Here is an 18,102-nt window from a genome sequence, read left to right on the forward strand (position 1 = left end):
GTTGTAGCTATTTGTTTCAGATGCTAAGAGCATGTTTCCCTCAGATAAAAGATCAATGAGAAGATCAATAATTTTTACCTTCTAACAACATTAAATGGAAAAAATAGCAATTTTTATCTTGCTAAGGGTAATAATTTAAGTCAGCAACAATTAGCACGTTGGTGTTACAATTTAAATACCATGCTGATCTATGTATTATCTACCTCATAAGGGCTTACTTAAATCTTCTTGTAGAAGCCTAGGTCTCACATTGTCAGACATTAGATCAACCTTTTCTAAAATAAGAATAACGACTTAAATAATCAGTGAATATCTCATAGATTTGGTTAAAGCACTATAAGTTATGACCCACCTTAAGGATCTATTAGCAATAAAAAAGTATGTATTACTATCAATAAAAACCTGAAAAAAAAAATCAACCTCTGCCATGAACCTATTACAAGCCTCCTATATCTCAGGTACTTAACTATATATTTTATAAACATTTACAATCATGAAAGAAAAACATTTTTCGGGCCGGGTGTGGTGGCTCACGCCTGTAATCCCAGCACTGTGGGAGGCCGAGGCGGGCAGATCATGACATCAGGAGATCGAGACCATCCTGGCTAACACGGTGAAACCCTGTCTCTACTAAAAAAAATACAAAAAATTAGCTGGGTGTGGTGCTGGGCGCCTGTAGTCCCAGCAACTCAGGAGGCTGAGGCAGGAGAATGGCATGAACCCGTGAAGCGGAGCTTGCAGTGAGCCTAGATTGTGCCTCTGCACTCCAGCCTGGGTGACAGAGCAAAGACTCAGTCTCAAAAATAAAAAATAAATACTTTCCTGATACTATAAGTGAGGAAACTAACATGGAATGACTAAGAACTTAAAGATTACACTGCCTAAGTGATCCAAAGATAAACCAACATTTACTATATTCTTGGTTAACCTCTACAATAAATCTATTTGAATACTTAAGATTTTTGAAACACCATATTTAAACAATATGATTATTAGTTGTAAAGATGATTTCCTCCAAAGATTTTTGTGACTGAAGAAAAAGTTAAGAAAAAAAGACAGGCCGGGTGCGGTAGCTCAAGCCTGTAATCCCAGCACTTTGGGAGGCCGAGACGGGTGGATCACGAGGTCAGGAGATCGAGACCATCCTGGCTAATACGGTGAAACCCCGTCTCTACTAAAAAAAAATACAAAAATCTAGCTGGGTGAGGTGGCGGGCGCCTGTAGTCCCAGCTACTCGGGAGGCTGAGGCAGGAGAATGGCCTAAACCTGGGAGGCGGAGCTTGCAGTGAGCTGAGATCCGGCCACTGCACTCTAGCCTGGGCAACAGAGCGAGACTCCGTCTCGGGGAAAAAAAAAAAAAAAAAAGAAAGAAAAAAAGACAATCTCCCAACCCAATACTAACATTTAATTCTCAGCTATGGAAATTTTTTTTAATGCAGAGAGCACTAGCAATCTGGGCATTCTTATCAGTACAGCACAGATACAAGATCCACTGAAAACAGTAGTAACAGCTATGATTTTCTGAATCCCTACTATCTGAATGGCATTATGCTATAGGAAAGCTGGTTCCAAGGCCAAAATCAATGCAGTCCTCACTATTTTTGAATGATACCCATCCTTGTGATCAAGGTTTGGCAGATTGTTTCAAATGGACATTTTTTATCAATAGAATAGGATGTAGGACTTCTGGATGTCTGTCTCCTTTGAGGGATTTACACACACACACACACACACACGAGACAGAGAGGGAAAAAAACAGAGAGAGAGAACCATGAAGTGTTTACCCCCTGCCTTACCTTTCTTGATTCTTTCCTTACCACCCACAACTTGCTCTTCTTGTGGCATCTGAGATAATTTCTGCATAAACAGCTTCTCGAGAGCTTGTGCCATAAGAACAATGTCATCTCCAGGCTACAAAACATATTAAATATACCACAAGGATATACAGTATGGTCACTGTACCAAATGTTTTATTTTCAGGCCACTTTATTGAAGGCAGTAACAGTACTCCTAGATAGTATTCATCTCTTATCGAAAATAGTGAAGTTGATCACATTTTATTTTCTTATTCTCTATGGTTGAAAGCAGCTCACATTTACAATTCTAGCATTCTACTCCTTCAACTTCTAAAAAGTACCCAAAGGGCTTTCTGAACACTAGAGAATTACAATCCAACCAATCCTACTAAATCAAAGAGGTATTAAAAATGAGAATTTCGGCTGGGCGCGGTGGCTCGCGCCTGTAATCCCAGCACTTTGGGAGGCCAAGGTGGGCGGATCACGAGGTCAGGAGATCGAGACCATCCTGGCTAACACGGGGAAACCCCGTCTCTACTAAAAATACAAAAAATTAGCTGGGCGTGGTGGTGCGTGCCTGTAGTCCCAGCTACTTGGAGGCTGAGGCAGGAGAATGGCGTGAACCCAGGAGGTGGAGCTTGTAGTGAGCTGAGATCTCACCACTGCACTCCAGCCTGGGTGACAAAGCGAGACTGTCTCAAAAAAAAAAAAAAAATGAGAATTTCACCAGACATGGTGGTTCACGCCCATAATCCCAGCAGTTTGGGAGGCTGAGGGGGGTAGATCACCTGAGGTCAGGAGATCGAGACCAGCCTGACCAACATGGAGAACACCGTCTCTACTAAGAATACAAAATTAGCCGGGCGGGGTGGTGCATGCCTGTAATCCTAGCTACTTGGGAGGCTGAGGCAGGAGAATTGCTTGAACCCGGGAGGTGGAGGTTGCGGTGAGCTGAGATGGTGCCATTGCGCTCCAGCCTGAGCAACAAGAGCAAAACTATGTCTTAAAAAAAAAAAAAAATTAGCTGGGTGTGGTTGCACATGCCTGTAATCCCAGCTACTAGGGAGGCTGAGGCAGGAGAATCACTTGAACTGGGAGGTGGAGGTTGTGGTGAGCCGAGATTGCATCATTGCACTCCAGCCTGGGCAACAAGAGCAAAAACTCTTGCCTCAAAAAAAAAAAAAAAAAAAAAAAAAAAAATTCAATTTTTCAATCTTAACTATTTGCTTACAAGTCTTCCTCTTGCTTCAATTTATGACTGAGAAAAAAGTAAGTAATTTACAATGCAACAATTCTCTTAAATAAAGAGAACATTTATTTCTAAGGTAGCTCAGGAAAATGACTAAACTTCATTTAAAAATATTACATCTAAAAGGACCCTTTGGAATTGTAGTTAAATTAAAATGAAGTTGCCAGTGGTATTGATTTTTTAAAAATCCACATTGGAGCTAGATGCAGTAGTGTGTGTCTATAATCCCAGCTACTTAGGAGGCTGAGGTGGGAGTATCACTTGAGCCCAGGAGATCAAGTCGATCCTAGGTAACACAGTGAGTCCCTGTCTCAGAAAAAAAAAATCATTTGCATTGACTAATAGTTTTAAATCTTTTTTATACAGATAAGCTGGCATTGGTAGTTTTCTCAGGAGCCAAATCAAACTTTCTATTACAATTCAGTGTCACTGACTAGTCATTTTGAATAAATGAAATGACAAATACTTAGAATTCTCATATTTAAATGAGATATAAGCTTTAAAATATTTAGATACCCTAGAACAGCTAGAAAAGGATACAGTACTGTAGGAAATGGGAATACTATATGGAAAAAAACCAAATACACAAATCCAATTTTATGGATGAGAGCCAATATGAAGATTAAGTTTAAAATCTCCACATACACTACACTCCAGCTTGGGCGACAGAGCAAGACCCTGTCCAAAAATAAATAAATAAATAAAATAAAATCTCTACATACATCATATAGGCAAATTCATTAACACAAATCCAAGTAGTATTACTGGGATAGAACAAAGAGCATATCTGATCTTTTTTTTTTTTTTTTTTTTTTGAGACGGAGAAACAAGAGACAGGGAAAGGCAAAAAGGGAGAGTCAAAGGACTCATCTCAGGAAGGTGGATTTTTTTTTTTTGAGGAGTCCCGCTCTGTCACCAGGCTGGAGTGCAATGGTGGCATCTCGGCTCACTGCAACCTCTGCCTCCCGGGCTGAAACGATTCTCCTGCCTCAGCCTCCAGAGTAGCTGGGACTACAGGCACGCGCCACCATGCCCAGCTAATTTTTGTATTTTTAGTAGAGGCGCGGTTTCACCATGTTGGCCAAGATGTTCTCGATCTCTTGACCTCATGATCCTCCCACCTCAGCCTCCCAAAGTGCTGGGATTACAGTTGTGAGCCACTGTGCCCAGCCAGAACATATCTGATCTTTAAATCAACTTGTTGTGAAGTTTAGAAGTAGGCAATTGGTTTGGCTTTTTAGGTTATGGCCAGGGGTCCATACTGTGAAATTTAATGAAGATTAATATATACTAAGACTTTTCCTTTATCTCATAACTAAAATGACAAGAATGCAACAGAAAACATTCTGAAATACTTTATTCACAGAAACCAGCTCTCATTGGTATTTTTTAAAAACATAACAAGCCACTACAGCTATTCAGGCACAAAAATATTACAGCAAATAGACTGAACAAGTATTGGTATGTGAAAATTATGAAATTCAGTGAAAAAGTATTGTCCTTAAAAATATGTAAAAGATCTTGGCCAGGCACAGTGGCTCACACCTATAATCCCAGAACTTTGGGAGGCCAAGGTGGGTGGATCACCTGAGGTCAGGAGTTCGAGACCAGCCAGGCCAACATGGTGAAACCCGTCTCTAATAAAAAAAATATATAAAAAATTAGCCTGGCAGGGTGGCGGGTGCCTGTATTCCCCACTACTCGGGAGGCTGAGGCAGGAGAATCACTTGAACCTGGGGGCGGAGGTTGCAGTGAGCCGAGATCACACCACTGCACTCCAGCCTGGGTGACAGAGCCAGACTCCATCTCAAAAAAAAAAAATTATATATATACGCACACACATATATGTAAAATATCTCAACTGAAGAGACTTGAAATCTGAAATGATCATGATTTTATACATCTCTCTCCTATATGTAATGGCAAAGAATTAGCAAGTATAACATAAAGCTTACATACCTTGTTATATAAATAACAATTTGAGAACATTGTATTGAAGTCTTCTATACATTCTGAAGCCTTCACATAATATTTATTCTCCAAGCGCTTCTTAATTGTATTTAAATCCATTGGGTTTTTTATAATGGTATAATAATCCTATGTTTTTGAACAAATTCTAAATGTTAGAATGAATACACTACACCCATTGATATACAAAGAAATTTAATACACTATACACCTGTAACTAGAGAGAGAAACTGATTATCTTTAAAAAGCCATATTCTGGCTGGGCACAGTGGCTCACGCCTGTAGTCCCAGCACTTTGGGAGGCTGAGGCAGGAGGATCACTTGAGGCCAGGAGTTCAAGATCAGCCTGGCCAACATGGTGAAACCCATCTCTAATAAAAATACAGAAAATTGGCCAGGCTTGGTAGCTCACACCTTTAATCACGGCACTTTGGGAGGCTGAGGTGGGTGGATCACCTGAGGTCAGGAGTTCAAGACCAGCCTGCCCAACATGGGGAAGTCCCGTCTCTACTAAAAATACAAAAATAAGCCTGGTGTGATGACATGTGCCTATAATCCCAGCTACTCGGAAGGCTGAGGCAGGAGAATCACTCAAACCTGGGAGGCAGAAGTTGCAGTGAGCGAAGATTGTGCCATTGCACTCCAGCCTGGGGAACAGAGTGAGACTCAGTCTCAAAAAACAAAACAAAACAACAAACAAACAAACAAAAAAACCCAGAAAATTAGCCAGGTGTGCTGGTGCATGCCTATCTTCCCAGCTACTTGGGAGGGTGAGGCCCAAGAATCACTTGAACCCAGGAGGCAGAGGTTGCAGTGAGCTGAGATCATGCCACTGCACTCTAGTCTGGGTGACAGAGCGAGACGCTGTCTCAAAAAAAAAAAAAAAGGCCATATTCTAGAAACTAGAACCTTTAGTAATGAGAAACAAAGCTGACTGCTATGACATTATTTTTAGATTTTTTTTTTTAAAAAGCCAATAAAGATGAACAAAGATAAGAATTTCAGAATAAAATTATCCTTGAAAATAAAAAGGGCAGGAGGAATAAGAACCTTGTTTTTATGGAGTCTGACTCCATAGAATAAAATCGCAGCTTCAAGTTGACTAACTATATTGTAAACTACTCAACCATTGCATTACTGAATGGCTAAAAATTCCTAACGTAAGACCTAAAGTCAAATTCTGTATGTGATGTGACCAAGCCTGCCAGGAAGTATCAAGAGAAACTCCATGGAAAAGGTAAAATTCAGGATAACTCTGCATCCAAAAGGTGAAGTGACATATACTATAAGAAAACATGTATTACAATTCATCACAACTTATTAAAATAAGAATGCGAATGCTCAGAAAAATAAGCTTTGTTTTTTTGGAAAAAAATTAGTCATTGGGATAGACTTTAGTGATGCTAAATAAATCAGGTATTTGTTAAATATTTTTGTATTTTTAATTTTTGGAGATGGAGTTTTACTTTTGTTGCCCAGGCAATGGCGCAATCTCAGCTTACTGCAACCTCTACCTCCACCTTCGAGAGATTCTCCTGCCTCAGCCTCCTGGGTAGCTGGGATTACAGGCACATGCCACCACACCTGGCTAATTTTGCATTTTCAGTAGAGACGGGGTTTCTCCATGTTGGTCAGGCTGGTCTCGAACTCCCAACCTCAGGTGATCTGCCCACTTCAGCCTCCCAAAGTGCTGGGATTACAGGCAGGAGCCAACGTGCCCAACAAATATGATTTATTAGAGACCAGCTATGTCTTACAGATATTTACAGTTTTTTTTTTTTTTTTGAAACATAGTTCAAGACATACATACAGGCAACTTTAGTTTCACAGCATCCACAGGATGTTGAAAAGGCCATGAAAAACTATGCTTCCATAAATCCTTTAGGACAACTTTTTGTAGATACTGAAGTTGATTTGTCAATCGCCCATTTTTCTTGGTATTTATATACTCTGGTGGAGGAGGGTTAACAATAATAGCTGTTTGTCGACTTGGCAGAGACATTCTTAACTGCTTCGAATCCTGCTTACAAATACATGTCCTGAAAAACAAAAACTGAGTACTTCAGAAGCACTTTAGGAATGGTTTCCACAGGAGCTGAAAAACGTTATTCAACAGTAACAGAGGCCAGGCACAGGGGCACAGGCCTGTAATCCCAACACTTTGGGAGGTCAAGACGGGTGGATCACCTGAGGTCAGGAGTTCGAGACCAGCCTGGCCAATGTAGTGAAACCCCGTCTCTACTAAAAATACAAAAATTAGCCAGGCGTGGTGGCGCACGCCTGTAATCCAAGCTACTTGGGAGGCTGAGGCAGGAGAATCGCTCAAACCCAGGAGGCAGAGGTTGCAGTGAGCCAAGATTGTGCCATTGCACTACAGCCTGGGCAACAAGAGTGAAACTCTGTCTCAAAAAAGAGTAACAGACACTGTATTTTAAAGCACATCATGATTAAGACAGGATTAAAAAAAAAGCCAAATGGCAAAAGAATCCATTTTTAAACAAACTTTTTCTATATAAGTAGTAAAAGTTTTACTATATATGCCTTAGTCTTGGATGTTTTAAATTATTTCAACATCTTAGTCTTTCTGCCTTGCAAAAAAACACAAGTTGAGGTCTTAGCAGGAAAAGTCTATAAATTCCTAGTAGGAAGAAATAACAAAACGTTAAAGACACGATCAGTGTGTATGTATTCTACAACTGTTAATTCAACAAAGAGAAAAGCAAAGCAAAAAATTTTTCTGGTTAATTTGAAAAAAGTGATTTATTTATTTATGGTCTCTCTCTCTCTCTGAGATGGAGTCTTACTCTGTTGCCCAGGCTGGAGTGCAATGGCGTGATCTTGGCTCACTGCAATCTCCACCTCCCAGGTTCAAGCGATTCTCCAGCCTCAGCCTCCCAAGTAGCTGTGACTGCAGATGCATGCCACCATGCCCAGTTAATTTTTGTATTTTTTGGAGAAAAATTTGGAGAAAAATACAAATTTGTAAAATTTCTATTTTTGTATTTTCTGGTCTCAAACTCCTGACCTCAGGTGATCCACACACCTTGGCCTCCCAAGCTGCTGAGATTACAACCTTGAGCCACCATGCGCAGCCAGAGTGATTTTATTTTTATTTTTCTATTTTTACTTATTTTTTTGAGATGGACTCTCACTCTACCGCCCAGGCTGGAGTGCAGTGGCACAATCTCCACTCACTGCAACCTCCGCCTCCTGGCTTCAAGTGATTCTCCTGACTCAGCTTCCTGAGTAGCTGTGATTATAGGTGCCTGCCACCACGCCCAGCTAACTTTTATATTTTTAATAGAGGCAGGGTTTCACTACATTGGCCAGGCTGGTCTGGAACTCCTGACCTCAGGTGATCCGCCCTCCTCGGCCTCCCAAAGTGCTGGGATTACAGGCGTGAGCCACTGCACCCGACCCAAAGTGATTTATTTTAAAACCAAATTTATTAGAGTAAAATGTTACTCGGTAGCACATATTGCTACATCTAGAATAAAATATTTTAAATTTCATAGGTGTTTCAGAAAGACAGTATTTAATATTCCTAGACAGCATCATTACTCTAAGGATAAAAATGGTACTACCAATGTACACATAATACCTCAAGTACATGAGCAAAATGAAAAGTAGTTATGAAATAATTTTTCCACTTTTAGACACCAGTGTTAACAGCCAATAATATATTTGTCTGCATTAAAGTAGTATTAGTTCTCACCTCCTGTTGCATATTACTCACTTGTAGATATTTTTGAATTGTGGCATAATACATACCAAAATTTACTATATCAACTCTTTTTAAGTGTACAGTTAAGTATATTCATGTTTTTTGTGAAACCAATCTCTAGAACTTTTTCATCTGGCAAAACAGAAACTCTATGCACATTAACCAACAAATCCTCATTCTTCTGTCCCGCCTGTACCTAGCAACCTAGCAATAAATATATATACGCACACACACATATATATATATACACATACACAATATACTTTCTGCAGTCTCATGGTTTCATTTTCTACTTTTTGAGTCAGGGTCTGACTGTCACCCAGGCTGGAGTGCAATGGTACGGTCTTGGCTCACTGCAGCCTCAAACTCCTGGGCTCAAACGACTCTGCTACCTCAGCCTCCTGATTCTCTGGGACTATAGGTACATGCCACCATATCCAGCTCATTTTTTTTTTTTTTTTTTTGTATTTTTTTGTAGAGATGGGGTTCTTCTATGTTGCCTAGGCTGGTCTCGAACTACTGAGCTCAAGCAATTTGCCCTCCCTTGGCCTCCCAAAATGCTGGAATTACAGATAAGCCCACGGTTCCCTGACTCATTTTCTACATTTAATTTTTTATTTGGAATTACTTTCTGCTGGTATCTTTGGCTACAGACATTTCCCAGCCTTGATTTTTTAAAAAAATACCTTGCCACACAAAAAACTTACACAAGGATGTTTATAACAGCTTTATTCATAATTGCCAAAACTTGAAAATAACTAAGATGTCCTTAAGTAGGTGAAAGGGTAAATACACTCTACTACATTCATGCAGTGAAATATTATTCAGTACTGAAAAGAAATGAGCTATCGGCTGGGCGTGGTGGCTCACAACTGTAACCCCAACATTTAGGGAGGCAAAGGTGGGCAGATCACCCAAGGTCAGGAGTTGAAGACCAGCCTTGGCAACATGGTGAAAACCCATCTCTACTAAAAATACAAAAGCTAGCTGGAAATGGTGGTGAACACCCGTAATCCCAGCTACTCAGGAGGCCGAGGCATGAGGATCACTTGAACCAAGTAGACAAAGGTTTCAGTGAGCTGAGATCCCACCACTGGATTCCAGCCTAGGTGACAGAGAGAGACTCCTTAAAACAACGACAACAAAAAGACATGAGCTATCAAGTCACGAAAAGACATCGTGAAAACTTGAATGTCATTCTCAAAAAAAGGCAAAACTTGGCCAGGCGTGGTGGCTCATGCCTGTAATCCCACTACTTTGGAAGGCCGAGGCAGGTGGATCATCTGAGGTCAGGAGCTCGAGACCAGCCTGGCCAACATGGTGAGACAGCCCTATCTCTAATAAAAATACAAAAATTAGCCAGGCGATGTGGTGCATGCCAGTAATCCCAGCTACTCAGAGGCTGAGGCACAAGAATTGCTTGAATCTGGGAGGTGAAGGTTGCGAGCCAAGATGGCCCCACTAAACTCCAGCCTAGGCGACAGAGTGAGACTCTATCTCAAAAAAAAAAAAAAAAGACAAAACTATAGAGATAGTAAAAAGATCAGCAGTTGCTAGGGGTTTGGAGAGGAAGGAATAGGCAGAGCACAGGGGATGTTCAGGGCAGTGAGATTATGTTGTATGATATCATAATGGTAGATTCATTTGTCAAAACTCATAGAATATACACCAAAACAGAAACTATGTAAACTATTAATGTTGGGTGATGACATGTCAATGTAGGTTGATTGTAACAAACGTACCACTCTGGTGCTGTACTTGAAACGGGGTAGACGGGAACACTATTTTCTGCTTAGTTTTGCTGTGAACCTAAAATCCTTTAAAACATAAAATCTTTTTTTTTTTTTTGAGACAGAGTCTTGCTTTGTTGCGAATGCAGTGGCAGGATCTTGGCTCACTCCAAGCTCCGCCTCCCAGATTCAAGCCATTCTCCTGCCTAAACCTCCAGTGTAGCTGGGACTACAGGCACCTGCCACCACGCCCAGCTAAGTTTTTGTATTTTTAGTAGAGATGGGGTTTCACTGTGTTCGCCAGGCTGGTCTTGATTTCCTGACCTCGTGATCCGCCTGCCTCAGCCTCCCAAAGCACTGGGATTAGAGGCATGAGCCACCGCGCCCGGCCAAAAATAAAATCTATTAAAACACACATACATACAAATCCTCTCCCACTATGTTCAGTGCTAACACAAGTTTTTGCTCTCCCACAAATCCTAAATACCTTAAAACATTCCATAATTCCATATCTCTCACTGGCCTTCCTCAGTTACCTTCCTAGACTTCTCTGCAGCATTTAACATGGCTAACTACATAGTACCTATAAATTACCTATGAGTCTTTTTGCCAAAAATGTGCAATTGAATGTAATCAAGATTTTATTTCTAATTTTAAAATTTTTTTGGAGACAGGGTCTTGCTCTGTCACCCAAGCAGGAGTGCAGTGACTCAATCATGGCTCACTGCAATCTTGAACTCCTGGGCGCAAGGAATCCTCCTGCCTCAGCTTCCTGAGTAGCTAGGACTACAGGTATATAACACCATGCCTGGTTAATTATTTTTTCAGGGGACCGGGGAAGCCAGAGTCTTACTATGTTTCCCAGATTGGTCTCAAATTCCTGGCTTCAAGTCATCCTCTCATCTCAGCCTCCCAAAGCTCTGGGGATTACAGATGTGAGCCACCATGCCAGCCTAATCAAGCTTTTAGATTTAACTTTTATTTTACAGAAAATTCAGGGACTTAGAGCTGTGCTGTATGATGGCCCCTAGTTAACTGTAACAATTTAAATTTAAATCACCCAAAACTTAACAGAATTAAAATACTAAGCCACATTTCAAGTGCTTAATAGCCACATGTGGCTAGCAGCTACTGTAGGAGACAATGCAGATATAGAACATTGCCATCATAGCAGAAAAGTTCTAAGGGACAGTGCTGGAATGGCCTATCTTACAAAAGTCAAGGCATTACAGAAAATAAGAAAAATGACTCTACAATAAGATCCATGACATACAACTCAGGAAAAGCAGGCGGGGGGGGGGGGGAGGGCGGGAAGAGCCATGCTAGCCAAACTCAATTGGTTATTCTATATCAAATCTTGGTTTTAAAATATCAGCCATATTTCCAGCCAGAAAGGTGGCAAAGAAAAAGATCAGTCATAACAAACATTTTGAGACAACTAGGGAAATCTAGGGGATTGTGTACAGAAAAAAATGTTAAGTGTTGCTTAAAAAACACTTGTGAGGTCATATCTGTAATATATCTTTAAAAGGCTTGTGGGAAGAAGGCTATATAGAAAAGTAAACATGGCAAAATGTTGACAACTGCTGATATACAGAGATGTTTTTTCTATTATTTTACCTTTCTGTATGCTTGAAAATTTTAATAACAGCCTTAAATACACTGTAATTGAGGGCCACAGATGGCTTGAACATGAATGGACCAAACATTAACAAATAATTCTGATACCATTGTCACTGGGCAAAACAATAGCTAATATTTGATAATCTGATTATCTTCTCAGTGGTGAATTTTCTGTATTTCTTGGCTGCAGGCCCTGGTTTCTAGTGTGAAGCTCACTGTCCAGCAATATGACTAAAAATTTTCCTTTTTATAATTTATCCACTGTCATTACCCATCTTACTGCTTCAATTACTTTAATCTGTTTCTTTTAAACATTTAAAAATGCGTTTATGTGGCTTTTTATACTTTGCAAATTCCTATGCTAGACAGTGTCAATTTTACTATTTCACTTTCCCTAAAGCCTTTATTACTAATTTTAGCTCTTAATTTTTAATAACAAACGGAAAAAGCCACCACAAGAGTCCTATAAAATAACCCAAAAGAGGTTTTCGTTGTTGTTTTGTTTTTAGGACAGAGTCTCACTCTGTCTCCCAGGCCGTAGTGCCATGGAGCAATCTCGGCTCACTGCAACCTCTGCCTCCACGGCTCAAGAGATTCTCCTGTCTCAGCCTCCCTAGTACCTGGGATTACAGGGAGGCATTATATTATACCTGGCTAATTTTTGTATTTTTAGTAGAGATGGGATTTCATCATGTTGGCCAGGCTGTCAAACTCCTGACCTCAAGTGATCCACCTGCCTCAGCCTCCCAAAGCACTGGGATTACAGGATTGAGCCACCATACCCAGACAATTTTCATCTTAATGGTGGGTCCTAATCACTTGTGAAGCGTCAGAAGTAAACATTTTGGTTAATTTAAGGTTCTAAAAAGCACTTACACTCACATTCCAACATGCCACCTTAAGGAGGGAAAAAAAGTACAGAGTTATCATTATACTGGCAACTATAATCTGCAGTCTAACCCACCTAGGTGAAAGTCCTCCATTTTTTGTTTTGTTGAGACAGGGTCTTGCTTTGTCACCCAGGCTGGAATGTACGATCACCGCTCACTGAAGCCTCGATCTCGGGCTCAAGCCATCCTCCCACATCAGCCTCCCAAGTAGCTGGGATGACAGGTGCATGTCACCACACCTGGCTAATTTTTGTAATTTTTTTAGTAGAGACGAGGTTTCACCATGCTGCTCAAGCTGGTCTTATTAAACTCTTGGTCTCAAGTGATTCTCCCACCTCGGCCTCCCAAAGTGCTGGGATTACAGACGTGAGCCACCACACCCAGCCTCCACTATTGCTTCTAATGTTTATAGTGATTTGTCATTTTGTTATTTCTGCTTTCAAAACATTTTTTGCCCATGGATATTATCTCTAGAAAGATGGGTCATACACGGTAGCTCATGTCTGTAAACCCAACACTTTGAGAGGCCAAGGTGGGAAGAACACTTGAGCCCAGGAGTTCAAGACTAGCCTGGGCAACACAGTGAGATCTTGTGTCTACACAAAATACAAAAATTAACTGGGCATCATAGAGCACACCTGTAGTCCCAGCTACTATGGAGGCAGAGGTGGGGGGATCACTTGAGCCCATGAAGTGGAGGCTGCAGTGAGCCATGACTGCACCACTGCACTCCAGCCTAAGTGACAAGAGTGAGAACTTGCCTCAAAAATAAATAAATAAATAAAATAAAAATAAAATAAAATAAAATAAAAGCCAAGCATGGTGGTTCACACCTACAATCTCAGCACTTTGGGAGGCCAAGGCAAATGGATCACCTGAGGTCAGGAGTTTAAGACCAGCCTGGGCAACATGGTAAAACTCTGTCTCTACTAAAAAGACCAAAATTTGCCAGGTGTGGTGTCCCATGCCTGTAGTCCCAGCTACTTGGGAGGCTGAGACAGGAGAATCGCTTGAATCCGGAAGGGGGAGGTTGCAGTGAGCTGAGATCATGCCACTGTACTCCAGCCTGGGCAACAGAGGGAGACTGGGTCTCAACAAACAAACAAACAAAACAGGTAGGAGAAGAAAATAGTACATAAAAAAAAAAAGATGTGTCATAAGCAGATGAAATCTAATGTCAATAATTCAATGTTGCATAGTAACCACTCATTACAACTGTTCAAAAACAATGTATAATTACAAGTTCAATTCACTTTGTTGAAGACAATCACATAATAGTATAGCATCCCCTTGTCACATCAGTCTATGGTTCCATGAACAAATTGCCTGAAAACCACATGCTTCTTCCCCCCTCAGTAATTCTCAAAATAACCTTGGGAACTCTGAAAAGAATCTTTTTCTTGCTGTCACCCAGGCTGGAATGCAGTAACATGAACCCGGCTCACAGGAACCTCTGCTTCCTGGGTTCAAGCGATTCTCCTGCCTCAGCCTCCCAAGTAGCTGGGATTACAGGCACCCGCTGTCACACCTGGCTAATTTTTGTATTTTTAGTAGAGACGAGGTTTCACCATATTGGCCAGGCTGGTCTTGAACTCCTGGGCTCAAGCGATCTTCCTGCCTCAGCCTCCCAAAGAGCTGGGATTACAGGCGTGAGTCACAACACCGAGCTGACAAATTTTTGAATTCCCTCAGTGATTACTAACCACAAAGATGGATGTATTAAATTGTGTTGCCCTATGTGCATACTTGAGTCTCCAGAAACAGTACAGCATAGAACTAAAGAGCTGGAGGTAAAAAGTAACCTGGCCCTTGATGACTAACTCCAAATCCTACAACATCAAATGAGCAGTCTCCAATCCAAGGGAGAAAATAGTTTCTGCAAACTTAGATCAGGCTTCAGTTTGGGCCAGAGGTAATTAATAGAAATGAATTACAATGTTTATTCCTTATAATGACTCAATCATCTCATTTGCTTCTCCCTTCAGTCTAAGGATGAGGCAATTTTCTATCTAGAACTCTTTTCCCAGGGACTCTAGATAACACTCCCCCTTCACCCCTGGAAGGCCTTTGGTCCCTCTTTTTTTTTTTTTTTTTTTGGTAGAGATGGGTCCCACTATGTTACCCAGGCTGGTCTTGAACTCCTGGGCTCAAGCACTCCTCCACCTGCCTCAAGCTCCCAAAAGTGCTAGGATCACAGGTATGAATCATTATGCTGGTTCATCTTTTCTGTATCTTCAACAGATGTCCTGGTCCATCTTTTCTGTATCTTCGACATTTATCTACTAGCTTCCCTCCATATAAACTTTGTCAAGTCTCCTTTAAAATTCTTCCCTTAATCCTTTTTCTTGGGACCTCAATCTTTTCTTCCATACCTCATCCCAGAGCATCCTGAGAAACTACATTGTCTTTACAGCCTACTTCACACTTGGCTTTTCCCCAACATTCCTCTAAAACTCCCCTTACACTAAGATTAACACTTACCGTACTAAATTGTTAAATCCAATGAATTATTTTTGACCCTTAACTTGACCTCCCAGGAACATCTGTCACTAAACTATTATGACTCTTAAAATGCTCTTCTGGTTTCCAGGATACCATTTTCCAAATTCTATTTGTTCATTTATTGAATATGTACTAACATAAAGCACCTACAAAAGGTGCCAAAGCATTGAGTTAGAATTTGGGGATACAGTCTCTTTGCAGAGTTTTTGTATTTTTTATAGAGATAGGGTCTCACTCTATTGCCCAGGCTGGTCTCAAACTCCTGAACTCAGGTGATCCTCTGACCTTGTCCCCCCAAAGTGCTGAGATTACAGGTATGAGCCACTGCACCTATTTTTTTTTTTTTTTTGTATTTTTAGTGGAGATGGGGTTTCACCATGTTGGCCAGGTTGGTCTTGGACTCCTGGCTGCCCGACTCAACATGCCAAAGTGCTGGGATTACAGGTCTGAGCCACCTCAACTTCCCCCCTTTTCCGTCTTTTTTTTTTTTTTTTTTTGTGATGGAGTCTCGCTCTGTCGCCCAGGCTGGAGTGCAGTGGCACAATCTCAGCTCACTGCAACCTCTACCCCTCCAGGTTTAAGCAATTCTCTACCTCAGCCTCTGAAGTAGCTGGGATTACAGGCGCATGCCACCACGCCCAGCTAATTTTTTATATTTTTAGTAGAGACAGGGTTTCAACATGTTGGCCAGGCTGGTCTTGAATTCCTGACCTCCTGATCCACCCTCCTTGGCCTCCCAAAGTGCTGGGATTACAGGTGTGAGCCACCGCACCCTGCCTTTTTTTTTTTTTTTAATTACATCTATACACCCTACCCAGCCCCTGCAGCCCTGCCACCCCACCTTATGCCAATCTCAGCCACTCCAAAGTATCAAATACATGGGCACAAATGAATGCTGAATATAATTTAAATATTCCAGATACTTACTCTTTTCCTATTCTCCATCCAGTAAACCACTGCTTTTGTTCAATCACTAGTCACCATATGAATTATGCAATGGTGTTGCTTAAGATCACACAGTTCAACTCACTATCCTTCATGCTATATAAACCCCTTTATAATCTGCCCCCTTGGCCATCTTACTAGGCTCATCTCTTGCTACTTCACCCATTCCCAACACTGTCCGCCACAGTGAAGCAGGGTACCTGTAGCACCAGCTAGCCAGTAGGCTTAGGTAGGAGAATTGCTTGAGGTCCGGAGTTGAGGTTGTAGTGGACCATGACACTGCCTGTCAGTAGCCCCTGACTCCAACCTGGGCAACGTAGCAGGCCCCCTTTTTTTTTTTTTTTTCTTTTTTTGAGACTGAGTCTCACTGTCATCCGGGCTAGAGTGCAGTGGCCTGATCTCAGCTCACCGCCACATCCACCTCCTCCTGGGTTCAAGCAATTCTCCTTCCCCAGCCTCCCGAGTAGCTGGGACTACAGGCGCCTACCATCACACCCAGCTAATTTTTGTATTTTTAGTAGAGACGAGGGCTTCATTACGTTGGCCAGGCTGGTCTTGAACTCCTGACCTCGGGTGATCCGCTTGCCTCCGCCTCCCAAAGTGCTGGGATTACAGGGGTGAGTCACTGCGCCCGGCCTCCTCTATCTTAATTCTTAATACAGGGCAGCGCGCCTGTATTGGGCCTTGAGGTAAGGCCCACCACAATTCTGCAGTACCCAGAAGACGGTTCAGCATGTTCCAGGGGCTTAATAAAGTTAGTTGAATAAATAAATGAAACAAGAACCCAAACTTCCCCGTCCCAAATGACCACTTGGAGAATAAACACAAAATGCCAGCTAAAGCTAAAAGCTCCGTACTTTCTCTTGCATTTCCAAAATTACAGTACAGGCAGCAGCGATCCACACCAGTCCAAGACCTAAGAGGAACTACAAAGACCATGAGTATATTTCAAAATGGGAGGCGTCAGTTGGACAACTGGACCTCCCGCTCCCTCGCCCCAACCTCATCCTTCCCAGCCCTCCCTTGAACAAAAAACCAGACATTTAGGGGGAAGGAGGGAGAGAGAGAAAAATATTCCTTGGGGGCAACGAGTCTGAAGTTGGTAAGGCCAAAGGAAAGTCACTGGCAACTCACCTGGGCTGCAGGCACGAAGTCGGGGTGGCCTTCTCAACTGCCCGGACTGTCGTAGGATGTTGATGGGGTGGGGGAGGGGAGGGGGGAAAAACGGTTGTTCCCACCCAAGGTCGCACCTCGGGGCGGGCCTAAGGCAACACTCCCTGTGGAGGGTACGTTACCTGTAATGTTACCTGTATATTACAAAACGAACCTTACGTGACTGCCCCTTTTTGGCCACACAAAATTAAGCGGTGCAGGGCAACAGTTCTCCGCAGTTCCTCACTGCCAGTTTTTGTTTTAATGGCGGCCGCTAGGCGACTGCGACAGGCGCCTTTATAGGAGACACCCCGCGGGCGGCCTGCCCATTGGTCTGAACCCATCACGTGACCACACCTACCCCCCCCCCCCCACCCCCACCCCCACCCCTCCCCTCCCACGGACGGCGCAAAAAAGGTGTAGGAGTCCGAGCTGGATAGCTTAGGCCTCATAGGGCAGGCAAAGTGGGTTGGGGTCATTGCCGTGCAGGGGAGGGGGCTGGGGGGGGGGCGTTTAGCAGTAG

The 18,102-nt window shown here is 42.2% G+C and overlaps 1 protein-coding gene across 5 annotated transcripts in view; it reads right to left on the minus strand.

Annotated features, from left to right (window-relative positions):
• Positions 1-17,881, minus strand: part of BRDT (bromodomain testis associated) — a 63,413-nt gene extending 45,532 nt beyond the window's left edge. Inside the window, exons 1-5 of one of the 5 annotated variants that reach the window (XM_026456501.1) lie at positions 17,562-17,881; positions 17,285-17,353; positions 6,824-7,052; positions 5,005-5,142; positions 1,797-1,911 (exon numbers count right to left, since the gene is read on the minus strand). In XM_026456501.1, coding sequence (XP_026312286.1) covers positions 1,797-1,911; positions 5,005-5,142; positions 6,824-7,015 — 445 coding nt within the window. In that variant the 5' untranslated portion in view covers positions 7,016-7,052; positions 17,285-17,353; positions 17,562-17,881. Of the gene's footprint in view, positions 1-1,796; positions 1,912-5,004; positions 5,143-6,823; positions 7,053-15,461; positions 15,570-17,284; positions 17,354-17,561 lie in introns of those variants that run through there. The other 4 variants (XM_026456499.1, XM_026456500.1, XM_026456503.1 and 1 more) reach the window with 4 other exon arrangements.
• Between the last annotated feature and the right edge of the window lie 221 nt (positions 17,882-18,102).

The sequence above is a fragment of the Piliocolobus tephrosceles genome, chromosome 1, assembly GCF_002776525.5.
Source record: "Piliocolobus tephrosceles isolate RC106 chromosome 1, ASM277652v3, whole genome shotgun sequence".
Classification (NCBI taxonomy): Eukaryota; Metazoa; Chordata; class Mammalia; order Primates; family Cercopithecidae; genus Piliocolobus; species Piliocolobus tephrosceles.